This window comes from Canis lupus, chromosome X (assembly GCF_003254725.2).
Source record: "Canis lupus dingo isolate Sandy chromosome X, ASM325472v2, whole genome shotgun sequence".
Lineage (NCBI taxonomy): Eukaryota > Metazoa > Chordata > Mammalia > Carnivora > Canidae > Canis > Canis lupus.
Window position 1 is genome coordinate 59,837,633 of NC_064281.1, and position 13,841 is coordinate 59,851,473.

Here is a 13,841-nt window from a genome sequence, read left to right on the forward strand (position 1 = left end):
GGTGTTATACCATATGTTGGCAAATTGAATTTAAATAAAATTTTTAAAAAAGAGAGAGACCAAAAGAATAGGTAAAACAAACAAGCAAACAAACATGACTCAAACATATGCTGTCTACAGGAAGCTCACTTCAAATATAATGAAATAGGTGGGTTGAAAGTAAAAAGATTAAAAAGGATATACCATATAAACAGCAATCAAAATAAAGTAGGAGTGATTATATTAATATTAGATAAGGTAGGTCTCAGAGCAAACAAAATAACAAGGGATAGAGAGGGACACGGCAACCCTAAATGTGTACACACCAAACAACATAGTTGAAAATTTAAGCAAAACTGAAAGGAGAAACAGAAAAATACACATTTATAGTTGGAGGCTTCAACCCCCCTCTCTCAAAAATCGATAACCCAATTAGACAAAAATCAGCAAGGATAAAGAAGAACATAACCCCATCAAAGAAGATCAGATCAATATTTACAGAATACAACACCCAACAACAGCAAAATACACATTCTTCTCAAGGGCTAATATACAATATACCAAGATATACCATATCTTCAGCCATACAACAAAACAACAAATTTAAAGGAACTAAAATCATACAGAACATGTTCTCTGCACAGAACTGAATCAAACTGGAGTAACAACAAAATAATGCAAATCTTCAAATATCTGGAAATTAACATACTTTTTAGCTATGAGTCAAAAAGGAAGTCGCCAAGAAAACAATAACAATAAATTGAATGGAAATGAAAATACAACATGTCAATATAAGGCCCAGCTAAAGCAATGGTGAGAGGGAAATTTACAGTACTTAATATTTACATTAGAAAAAAGGATAAGTCTTAAATTTGTAATCCAAAGTTCTACCTTAACAAAGTAAAAAAAGATGAGCAAAATAAAGTCAAAGCAAGATGAAACTGAAAGCAGGAAAAAAAAAAAAACCAGAAAAATCAGTAAACCAAAACACTGGTTCTTTGAAAAGACCAATAAAATTGACAAACCTCTAGCAAATTTATGTCAAACAAGCAAATACATAAATTACCAATGGTATCAATGAAAGAAAGGCCATCACAATGAAAGAAAAAAAGACCCTGCAGATATAAAAACAATAATAAGGGAATGTTATGAACAATTCTATACATAAATTTGAAATTTAGTTGAAACAATTCCTCAAAAAGCACAAACTTCACAACTCATTAAACATGAAATAATTTGAATGATCCTGAATTAGTGATTTAAAAATTTTCCAAAAAATATTCAAAGCTAGGAAATGTCACTGATAAATTCTACCAAAAATTTAAGATTAATCAACACAAATTCTATGTCTCTTTTAGAAAATACAAGGAAAAAAACACTTCAACTCCTTTTATGAAGCCAATACTATCCTGATACCAAAATCAGATACAGTACAAAAAAAAAAACTGGATACAGACCAATATCTCATAAACATCCCTCAACAAAATATCAGCAAATAGAACCTTTAGTATAAAAAATAATTATATACCATGACCAAATGGGGTTTATTCCAGGGATGCAAAGCTGGTTCAATATTTGAAAATCAATTTATATAATATACCATATAACAGACTATAGAAGAAAACATCAATATCAAATGAGAAAGAAAAAGCATCTGACAAAATTAAATACCCATTCAAATAAAAACTCTCAGCAAACTAGAAACAGAAGGGAAATTCCTCAACTTGATAAAGAATATCTAAAAAAGTTATACAGCTAACATAGTTAATCAACATTGAAAGCTCTTAATATGAAGAATGCAAGAATGTTCACTCTCATCATTGCTACTTAACATATTATTGAAGTTGTAGCCAGTGCAGTATAACAAGAAAGGAAATAAACAGCATACAGATCAGAAAGGTAGAAAAAGTAAAACTATCCTTACTTGCAGATGACATAATGGTCTAGTAGAAAATCTCAAAAAATCTAAAAAATAAACTCCTAGAACAAGTAAGTGAGTTCAGCACGATCTCAGGTAACAAGATCAACACAAAAGTCAATTGCATCTCTTCATACTAGCAATGAACATGCAAAACCCCAAATTAAAAACATGACATCATATATAGTCATTCAGAAAATTAAAAAATCTAACTGTAAACCTAACAAAACAAATATAGGACTTATGTGCTGAAAACTATAAACACTGAGGAAAGAAATAAAAGATCCACATAAATAGAAAAAAATATGTTCACAGAAGGTTCAATATACCAAAAATATCAATCCCCCCGCAATGCTAAGATATTTAATGCAATTCCTATTACAAGCCTTGCAAGACATTTGCAGATATATGAATGAATATTCTAAAATTTATATATGAAAGCAAAGATATTAGACTAGCTAAAACAATTTGGAAAAAGTAGAATAAAGTAGGAGATGTCATTCAATCTGTCATTAAAGCTTAATCTACAGCTACAATATTCAAGACTATGTGGCAATGGCAGAATGACATACATACAGACAATGGAATAGAACAGTGAACCAAGAAATAGTCCCATCCGAGTATAGCCAACTGATTTTTCACAAAAGTGCAAAAGCAATTTGGTTGAGAAAGGATGGCTTTTTTTAACAAATGATGCTAAGAGCAACTGGATATGCATGGGCATAAAAAAGAGAAAGAGAAAAAATGAACTTGACCTAAATCTCACATTTTCTAGAAGATTACCTCAAAATGTACCTCAGACTTAAACATAAAATATAAATTGTAAAATGTAAAACTATAAAACCAGAACACAAGAGAAAATCTGTATGACCTAGGGCTTGTGGAAGAATTCACAGACTTCACACCAAAAACAGGATATAAAAAATTAACAAAATAGACTTGATCAAAACTAAAAACTTTTGCTCTGTGAACAACCTTGTGAAGGGGATGAAAAGACATGCTGTAGACTGGCAGAAAATACTGGCAGACCACTTATCAGACAAATGACTCATATCTAACTCATATGAAGAATTTTCAGTGGGGAAAAATTAGAGAGGAAGACAAACCATGAGAGACTCCTAACTCTGGGAAAACAAAGGGTTGCAGAACAGGAGGAGGATGGGGGAGATGGGGATGGGATGACTGGGTGACAGCCACTAAGGAGGACACTTGATGGGACGAGCACTGGGTGTTATATTGTATGTTGGCAAATTGAATTTAAATAAAAAATTTAAAAAAATAAACTCCAACTTTGAAGAAAAAAAAGAATTTTGAAAACTGAACAAAATGGGCAAAAGACACAAACATTTCACTAAGGAGGATATACAGATATCAGATAAACTTATGAAAACACTGTTCAACATAACCAGCTATCAGGGAAATGTAAATTTAAGACAGAATAAGATACCACCACACACTCATCAGAACAGCCAAGATAAAAAAAAAAAAGAAATAATACCAAATGCTGGTGAGGATGCAGAAAAACTTAATCTTTCACACTTTATTGGTGGGAATGCAGAAAGGTACAGCTACTCTGGAAAACAGCTTGGCAGTTTCTTAAACAAGTTACTTACCTTGCAATCTAGCTATTATATCCTGGGCATTTATACTAGAGAAATGAAATTCCAAGTCTACACTAAATCTGTATGCACAACATTCACAGTAGCTTTTTTTTTTAAGATTTATTTATTTGAGAGAAAGAGAGCAGGCAGAGAGGGACAGAAGGAGAGGAAGACAAACTGACTCCTTGCTGAGTGGGGAGCCCAACATGGGACTTAATCCCAGGACCCTGAGATCATGACCTGAGCAAAAATCAAGAGCCAGATGTTTAATCGACTAAGCCATCTAGGTACTCTCCAGCTACAGCAGCTTTATTTGTAAGAGCCAAACCTCGAAACAACCAAAATGCTCTGCAATAGATGTACAGGTTGCCTTAAACAAATCCATACATCCATATCATGGAATACTGCTCTGTAATAAAAAGGAACGAACTATTGATATACAGGACAATTTGAATGGAACTAAAGGGCATTATACTGAATGAAAAAAAAATCTCAAAAGATCACACATAGTAGGATGTCATTTATATCAGTCTTGATGTGAAAAATTATAAACATGGAAAACAAATTAGTTATTGCCAGAAGTTAGGGATAGTGGTGAAGTCAGTGGAAAGAAGTGTAAACTATATAAGGGTAGTAGGAGAGCAATCTCCGTGGTGATAGTTTATATACCTGATTTAAGGGGTTGTTACAGAATATCTATATATGTGATAAAAAAAAAGGCATAGATATATACTTTGAACTAGTGTCAATTTCTTGCTTTTGAAATTATAGGTATGTAAAGGAAAATTACATGAAGTGTTCACAGGACCTCACTGCCTATCTCTACAAGTTCCTGTGAATCTGTAACTATTTCTAAATAAAAAGTTAAAAAGAACAGTATTAAAGATAACTAGGGACCCAAGATTGAAACCTTCTCCCTGGTCTCACAAGACAGCATTAGAAATGGTCATTATCTTAAAGTTTATCTTAATGTGTCTTTCCAACTACTTTACCGTAATAATATTTATTATGTTTTCTGAAAATTACTGAGTTATGAGAAAACAGAATATAGACAGACAAATATAATCTCTAACATCTGTGGACTTAATCTCGACAGGTTTAGCTACTCAAGAGTAACTCTTCTAATATATACGTATATATACACACATACACACACACATATATATATATATATATATATATATACATACATGGGGGGAAGGAGAGGGAGAAGATGAATTTGAATCAGATACTTTTAGTCATATATTTAGGGCAGTTAATATGCTAGTAAGTATACCAAGATGACAGTACAGCATCCAAATCTCAATGTTGTTCCCCAATGGTCATCAAATATGAATGGCATGTTTCTGTGATACTTACAAATTCAGGAAACCGTGTAAGTTGAAGGTTTAGTTTGTTTGACAGACTACATGAGGATTACAAAATAAAATTACTTCATGTAGAAATAATTTTTAGGAACATGGCAAACAGAACACAAAAATGTACTTACTCTTTAAACAGTTATTTAATCATGCTTGTATAACTTAACTGTACTCAACCATTCCTTTGTAAGATCTCCCAGACTATATGGATTTTAAATACCTAATAGAATATATTCTTCCTATGGTCTACCTGGAATTTCTCTAGCATTAACCCTAAGTGTAACTCAGGACTCTGCTAGAATTAAAACATGTTTTACATACACAGCATGGTATCTTTTAGGCTTTAAAAGATTTACTAAGGCATACTCTGGCCTTCTTGTCATTAAACTAAGAAAATGTTTTTTTATCTTTTATTTTTTTTTAGAAAATGTTTTTTTAAAGACCATGCTTTCATATGTATGTGTGTGTGCATATGTTTATATGAATGTATATATATATATATATTTTTCTCTTCCAAATGCAGTTCAAGCCTGTTAATTGCTAATAGTTAAAAGCAGCATCAACAACACATATATAACACACGCCATGCCTACAGTGGTTTAAAGTATAAGATTCAAATTTCTGCAGAAGATAAAGAGATCAGGAATATTTTGTCAATTCTGAAAGCCTCTATCAGATTTGTCACCAAAGAGGATATAAAAATGGCCAATAAGCACATGAAAAAAATGCTCAGTATCAATTATTGGTGAAATGCAAACTAAAATCACATGAAATACAATTACATACCTAGTAGAATGGGAAAAAAAAACCCCACAATAATATCAAGCGCTGACAAGGATGCAGAACAACTGGAACTCTCATACACTGCTGATGGGAATGCAAAATTGTACTTCTTTGGAAAACTAATTGGCAGTTTCTTACAAAGCTAAACACAAACTTACCATACAACCCAGCAATTGCACTCCTAGAAATATCAATAGGTCACACAAAAATTGACACATGAATGTTTGGAGCTTCAATTTTAATTCCAAAATCTGGAAACAACTCAAATATCTCTCAAGTGGATATGCCTAAACAAACTGTAATACACCCATACAATAGAGTACTACTCAACAATAAAAAGAAACTACTGACATATGCAATAAAATGAATAAATCTCAAATATTTTGTAATGTGAAAGAAGTGAGACTCAAAAGGCTCCAACTCTATGATTCCATGAATGAATTTCTTGAGATGTGATGAAACCATTTTATATCTTGACTATTTTGCATGTCAAAAATTGTAAAAATACACACTATAATGAGTGAATTTTACTATATGTAGATTTAAATATTTTGGGGGGATTTAAAAAATATTTTATTTATTTATTTGAGAGAAAGAGACTGTGAGAGAGTGTGAAATGGGGGCGGGGGGCAGAGGGACAAGCAGACTCTGAGCTGAGCACAGAGCCCGATGTGGGGATCCATCTTACCACTCTGAGATCCGGTTGTGAGCGGAAATCAAGAGTTGGCCACTTAACCAACTGAGCCACCCAGGAGTCTCAGATTTACCATTATTTTTAAAAAATTATCTATACACACAAAAAGTTTCCTACCTCACATTAGTTTCATCATTAAATTCTTCAGCCCATTTTTTCCTTGATTGTGCAGTAGTAGAACCATCTAAACGGTAATAGTCAATGTTTCGCAGCCACTTCCCTTCACCTGAAAATTTAACAACAAAAGGAACGAGAGATTTGATATATATTGTTCTGCTAGTAATAACAGATTTTCTTCCCTGCTCACCATTTAAAATCTGGTTATACGTATTTTATTTGCATAGCAAAATATAATTTTTTAAATCAAAGTATAATTCACTATATTACAAATTAATTCACTACAGATTATTTCCAAGATACTGAATAGCAAAGGTACTTTTAAAAAGTATTTCATCTACATGTGAATTTCTTAAAAGATTTCCTTGATTAGAATCCTTTAAAACTGTCAAAAGAAAATGGTTAAACTGCATTATGTTCATGAGGCTTGCTTTTGATTAAATCTGTAAATGGCCAGGTTTCCTTCCTTTTTAACAAGTTGATATTGATCAACTTTTGGACTGTGAGGTGAAAATTTACCTAAGACTTACATTGAAACTAAAAGTACTATAATATTTTCATACTTTATTATACATGATTTCCATTCCAATTCTTTTACCTATAAACATAATACTACTAATCTCCCCTTCAGAGTCACATCCTAGAATCTTAACATAAAAACAAACCGACAAAACTGAGATTTATGTCTTTCAGCAAACTTTTTTTTAAATTTTATTCATTCATTCATGAGTGACATGGAGAGAGAATGAGGTAGAGACACAGGCAGAGGGAGAAGCAGGCTCCATGCAGAGAGCCGGATGTGGGACTCGATCCTGGGTCCCCAGGATCACACCCTGGGTTGAAGGCGGCGCAAAACCGCTGAGCCACCCAGGCTCCCCTAAAATTTTTTTTTTTTAATGGATTCTAGGTTTGTTTGGTTTTTTTTTTAAAGATTTCATTTATTTATTCATGAAAGACACTGAGAGAGAGAGAGGCAGAGACACAGGCAGAGGGAAGAAGCAGGCTCCTTGCAGGAAGCCCAGTGTGGGACTAGATCCCAGGAACTCCAGGATCATGCGCTGAGCCAAAGGCAGACACTCAACCACTGAGCCACCAAGGCATCCCTTTCAGCAAACTTTTTACTTAAATTTAGTACTTAGTTTAAAAGGTGCTTTCAACATGTTTATTACTTATCCATATCTTTACTTACACTGAAAATCTGGAATTCCCTTGCTGAAAATTTTGTAATTGGTAAGAAAGTCTATTTATTTACAAGTTTTATTTCTTTCAATTGGAAAAAAAAGGCATATGCAGCTAAAGAAAAAAAGAATTTGAAATAGATGGATGAAAAAGGGGCTGGAGTCAAATTTCTAAATTGTTCACCTGAACAGGGTAATTATTAAATTTAACATGCTAATCATAAAAATTAAATATGATATTAATATTTTTAAAGTATTTCAACATACCTTTCTCTGATAACACGAATAATCTGCCCTACCACTTCTGTGAATCTAACATTTAAAAAGTGATAAAGTCAGTACAGGTTAGTCATCAGAGATATCAATTTTTTTAAAATCCCAGGCTCACCATTTACTAGCATTTTCACTTAGAAAATGTGAAAATGTGTTTATGTTTTAAAATGGAGATAGCTGAGCATCTATTGCATAGGGTTACTGTTTTTTAAACGAGTTGATAAAAAAAAAAACCCTTAGAATAGTATCCGTCACAGTAATTAAGCTCATTGGATACTTAATATAATCACCATAAATCCCATTATCAAATTATGTCTGTCTCTACTATGGCACATTTATATGTGATCATCTCTTTAATATGATTTCCTGTAATATCTCTTGAACCTAGTTCAGTGTGCAGTACACAGTAGTAACAGTAGCAGCAGCAGCAGCAGTAGTAGTAGTATTAGTAGTGATACAAAAAATAAACTGATTAGTAGTTAAAACGAATGCTTGTTGAAGATAATTTATTAAATGAAATATAAACTAACAACCATGCGGGAAAATATTCAATCTTGCCAGTTTTCAGAAATATACAAATTACAATAACAATTGTTTTTATCCACTAAATATGGGGAAAAGGTAATTCTAGTATTACAGGTATATAGTAAAATGGGCATTTTCTATTTATTCATGGTAGTAGAATAAAATGGTAAACTTTTCTGGTACTTTGTCTTTCAGATAATAAAGTACCGCCAAAACATAGAGTTGAACCAATAAAACTAATAACAAATAACAGAAATACCCATTTAAGCCAACATTATACTTACCCATAGTCAAAGCAAGGAATACAAATACACACTACCCATATACATATATGCTAAAGATACATCAATAAGGAAAGGCCTTAGAAACCAAGAAGGGGGGGAATGATAAAGATTAAAAAGTGCCAGTATATACCAAGCACTTAAATGTAATGGGCACATAAAAATGCATCACCACAGCATAATTCTATATGGAAAGAATATCCAGATAAGTGCAATGTATTACCCTGCCACTTCAGTAAATATTTACTATGGACCTACCACAAGTCTAGTTCTGTGCTGGACATCAGTAAAGCCTTGCCTGAACAATTTATATACTGTCCCCCAAAACTCCCTATCACTGTTAGAGTATTTCATTATTTCTCCATTGCATTTTTAAACTATGTATTTGTTTCTTATTGGTATTCCCTAACAAAAATGTAGCCTTTAGGAGGTTAGGGATATGTTCTCTTTTTTTTAACTTCTTTATTCTTAGCACCTAGGTTGTGCCTTGCACATGGTAAGTACGCTATACTCACAAAATAAAATGAACCCTGGAATACTTTATGGGTTTTGTAAATAGCTAATTTGAGGTGTGCTAATGAGGCAGTGGCTTAGTGATGACTCTTAATCCCACTTAGGGAAGGAGGAGAGAACTCTTCACTTCTTTAACAACCCAGACCCAATGTAATTCCATGTAAGATTTTGCTTGGGGGGAAAAAAAGTAATTCTACTTTTTTTACTAGGTAAATATCCTAGTAAATCAATGACATAGTATGTGGAATAGTATCAAATAAAGAGCAAATGCTCCTTTTCACTTACTATAGTGACTTAAGCAACCAATGTACCTGTCTAAAAGATACCATCTGAGGGGATCCCTGGGTGGCGCAGCGGTTTGGCGCCTGCCTTTGGCCCAGGGCGCGATCCTGGAGACCTGGGATCAAATCCCACGTCGGGCTCCCGGTGCGTGGAGCCTGCTTCTCCCTCTGCCTATGTCTCTGCCTCTCTCTCTCTCTCTCTCTGTGACTATCATAAATAAATAAAAATTAAAAAAAAATAAAAATAAAAAAATAAAAGATACCATCTGCCTATAATTTGCACAGGATGCTATTAGGGTTTTATTTCCTAAAAATATATTTAAAATGACTACAATAATAGAAAACATTATCAATATTATCAACAGAACTAGAAAATTAAAATTAAAAACAACAGCACTATATTCCAAGTATACTTAGGGTACCATCAGACAAAAAAAGTTTTTGTTTTTGCACAGTGAAGAAAACCATCAACAAACGAAATGGCAATCTACTGAATGGGAGAAGATATCTGCAAATCATAAACCCAATAAGGAGTTCAATTCCAAAAATATATAAAGAACTTATACAATTTAATATCAAAAAACCCAAACAAAATGATTTAAAAATGGGTAGAAGACTTGAACAGACATTTTTTTCAAAGATGACATAAAGATGGCCAGCAGGCACATGAAAAGATGCACATTACTAGGCATCAGTAAAGTGCAGAACAAAATCACAATAAGGTATCATTTCACACAGGTTAGACTGGCTATTATCAAAAAGACAGAAATAACAAGTGTTGGCAAAGATGTTGAGAAAAGGGAATCCTTACACACTGTTAGTGGGAATGTAAAATTGGTATGGCCACTATGGAGGTTCCTCAAAAAATTAAAATAGAACTACACTATGATTCATCATTCTATTTCTGGGTATTTTTCCAAGGAAAATGAAAACACCAATTCAATGAGATATATTCACCCCTATGTTCATTGCAGCATTATTTACAATAGCTAAGATATGGAAGCACCTAAAAGAATAAAGTAAAATGATAAAAGAAAATACGCACACACATACAAACAAACACTAGAATATTACTCAGCCATAAAGGAGGATGAGATCTTGCCATTTGGTGACAACATGGATGGACCCAGAGGATACTATGCTAAGCAAAATAAGTCAGAGAAAGACAAATATCATATGATTTTACTCATATGTGGAATCAAACAAACAAACAAAAAACAGAAACAGACTCATAGATACAAGAAACAAATTGTTGGTTACCAGAGTGGGAAGGGGCTAGGGGATGAGCAAAAAAAGTGAACAGAATTAAGAGGTACAAACTTCCAGCTATAGTCATGTTATGTAATGTACAACATAAAGAACATAGTCAATAGTAGTGTAATAACTGTGCAGTGAACACATGGTAACTAGACATCATGGAAGTCGTTTCATAATATATAATAATATCAAATCACTATGATGTACACTTGAAACTAATAGGATACTGTGTGTCAGTTATACTTCAAATTTTTAAACGGCCACAATATAACCTTTTTGAAAATATTTCTTCATCAAAAATAGGCTTATATCTCAATAGCTGTTAAATGAAAAACAGGATTCTGATCATTCAAATACTATACAATTATCTGCAGAAAAGATTTAAATAATAAAAAGTTCTCTTTTATTAGAAAGGAAACCTGAATGTATTCTTTATATTGTTGATAACTGTCATTATTTATGTATTTATTTTTAAAGTTTTATTAGTTAAGTAATTTCTACATAAAACATGGGCATCGAGGAGGAGGGGCAAGATGGCGGAAGAGTAGGGTCACCCAAATCACCTGTCTCCACCAAATAACCTAGAAAACCTTCAAATTATCCTGAAAATCTATGAATTCAGCCTGATAATTAAAGAGAGAACACCTGGAATGCTACAGTGAGAAGAGTTTGCGCTTCTATCAAGGTAGGAAGACTGGAAAAAAGAAATAAAGAAACAAAGGCCTCCAAGGGGGAGGGGCCCTGCGAGGAGCTGGGATGAGGCCAGGGCGAGTGTCCCCAGGACAGGAGAGCCCCGTCCCGGAGAAGCAGGAGCTGCACCAACCTTCCCGGGCGGAAAGGGGCTCCCAGGGAGTTGGAGCAGGACCCAGGAGGGCGGGGATGCCCTCGGGCTCCCCTGGACAGTAACAGAGCAACTGCGCCCCGGGAGAGTGCGCCGAGCTCCCTAAGGGCTGCAGCGCGCACGGCGGGACCCGGAGCAGCTCGGAGCGGCTCCACGGAGGGGGCTGCGGGGCGGGAGCAGCTCGGAGGGGCTTGGGCAGAGTAAGAGGCTCCATGCGGAGGGGGCTGCGCGGTTCCAGGAGCAGCTCTGGGGGGCTCGGGCGGCGGCTCGGCGGAGGGGGTTGCGAGGCCGGGAGTGCGAATGCAACAGCGCAGACCCCGGAGCACAGGGCGCCGGGACACAGCCCAGGATCCAGCCTCCCCTGGGGACAGGCAGAGGCCGGGAGGGCCCAGGACAGCAAGGACGCTCCTGCCCAGCTGAGCAGATCAGCGGCCCCGCCCCGGAACCTCCAGGCACTGCAGTCGGAGAGCTCCATAGTTCCTGCCGGAGCTGCATCCAGGTTTCCAGAGCTGGCCCCGCCACTGGGGCTGTTCCTCCTGCGGCCTCACGGGGTAAACAACCCCCACTGAGCCCTGCACCAGGCAGGGGCACAGCAGATCCCCCAACTGCTAATACCTGAAAATCAGCACAACAGGCCTCTCCCCCAGAAGACCAGCTAGACGGAAAAGTTCCAGGGGAAGCCAAGGGACTTAAACTACACAGAATCAGAAGATACTCCCCCGTGGTTCTTTTTTTGTTGTTGTTTTGTTTTGTTTTGCTTTTTGATTTGTTTCCTTCCCCCACCCCCCTTTATTCTCCTTTCTTTTTCTTTCTTTTTCTTCTTTCTTTTCGTTTTTTTCTTCCTTTTTTTTCTCTTTCTCTTTTCTTTCCTTCTTTCTCTCCTCTCTTTTTCTCCTTTTCCCAATACAACTTGCTTTTGGCCACTCTGCACTGAGCAAAATGACTAGAAGGAAAACCTCACCTCAAAAGAAAGAATCAGAAACAGTCCTCTCTCCCACAGAGTTACAAAATCTGGATTACAATTCAATGTCAGAAAGCCAATTCAGAAGCACTATTATACAGCTACTGGTGGCTCTAGAAAAAAGCATAAAGGACTCAAGAGACTTCATGACTGCAGAATTTAGAGCTCATAAGGCAGAAATTAAAAATCAATTGAATGAGATGCAATCCAAACTAGAAGTCCTAACGACGAGGGTTAACGAGGTGGAAGAACGAGTGAGTGACATATAAGACAAATTGATAGCAAGGAGGGAAACTGAAGAAAAAAGAGACAAACAATTAAAAGACCATGAAGATAGAATAAGGGAAATAAACGACAGCCTGAGGAAGAAAAACTTACGTTTAATTGGTGTTCCCGATGGCGCCGAAAGGGACAGAGGGCCAGAATATGTATTTGAACAAATTCTAGCTGAAAACTTTCCTAATCTGGGAAGGGAAACAGGCATTCAGATGCAGGAAATACAGAGATCCCCCCCTAAAATCAATAAAAACCGTTCAACACCTCGACATTTAATAGTGAAGCTTGCAAATTCCAAAGATAAAGAGAAGATCCTTAAAGCAGCAAGAGACAAGAAATCCCTGACTTTTATGGGGAGCAGTATTAGGGTAACAGCAGACCTCTCCACAGAGACCTGGCAGGCCAGAGAGGGCTAGCAGGATATATTCAGGGTCCTAAATGAGAAGAACATGCAACCAAGAATACTTTATCCAGCAAGGCTCTCATTCAAAATGGAAGGAGAGATAAAGAGCTTCCAAGACAGGCAGCAACTAAAAGAATATGTGACCTCCAAACCAGCTCTGCAAGAAATTTTAAGGGGGACTCTTAAAATTCCCCTTTAAGAAGAAGTTCAGTGGAACATTCCACAAAAACAAAGACTGAATAGATATCATGATGACACTAAACTCCTATCTCTCAATAGTAACTCTGAATGTGAACGGGCTTAATGACCCCATCAAAAGGCGCAGGGTTTCAGACTGGATAAAAAAGCAGGACCCATCTATTTGCTGTCTACAAGAGACTCATTTTAGACAGAAGGACACCTACAGCCTGAAAATAAAAGGTTGGAGAACCATTTACCATTCAAATGGTCCTCAAAAGAAAGCAGGGGTAGCCATCCTTATATCAGATAAACTAAAATTTACCCCGAAGACTGTAGTGAGAGATGAAGAGGGACACTATATCATACTTAAAGGATCTATTCAACAAGAGGACTTAACAATCCTCAATATATATGCCCCG

At 35.7% G+C, this 13,841-nt stretch overlaps 1 protein-coding gene across 11 annotated transcripts in view; it reads right to left on the minus strand.

Annotated features, from left to right (window-relative positions):
- The window catches only part of ATRX (ATRX chromatin remodeler), a 333,614-nt gene that overhangs the window by 48,062 nt on the left and 271,711 nt on the right, over nucleotides 1–13,841 (minus strand). For all 11 annotated transcript variants that reach the window (XM_049107206.1, XM_049107207.1, XM_049107205.1 and 8 more), the window contains one exon: nucleotides 6,454–6,562. In XM_049107206.1, the coding sequence (XP_048963163.1) occupies nucleotides 6,454–6,562 (109 nt within the window). The remainder of the gene's footprint in view (nucleotides 1–6,453; nucleotides 6,563–13,841) is intronic.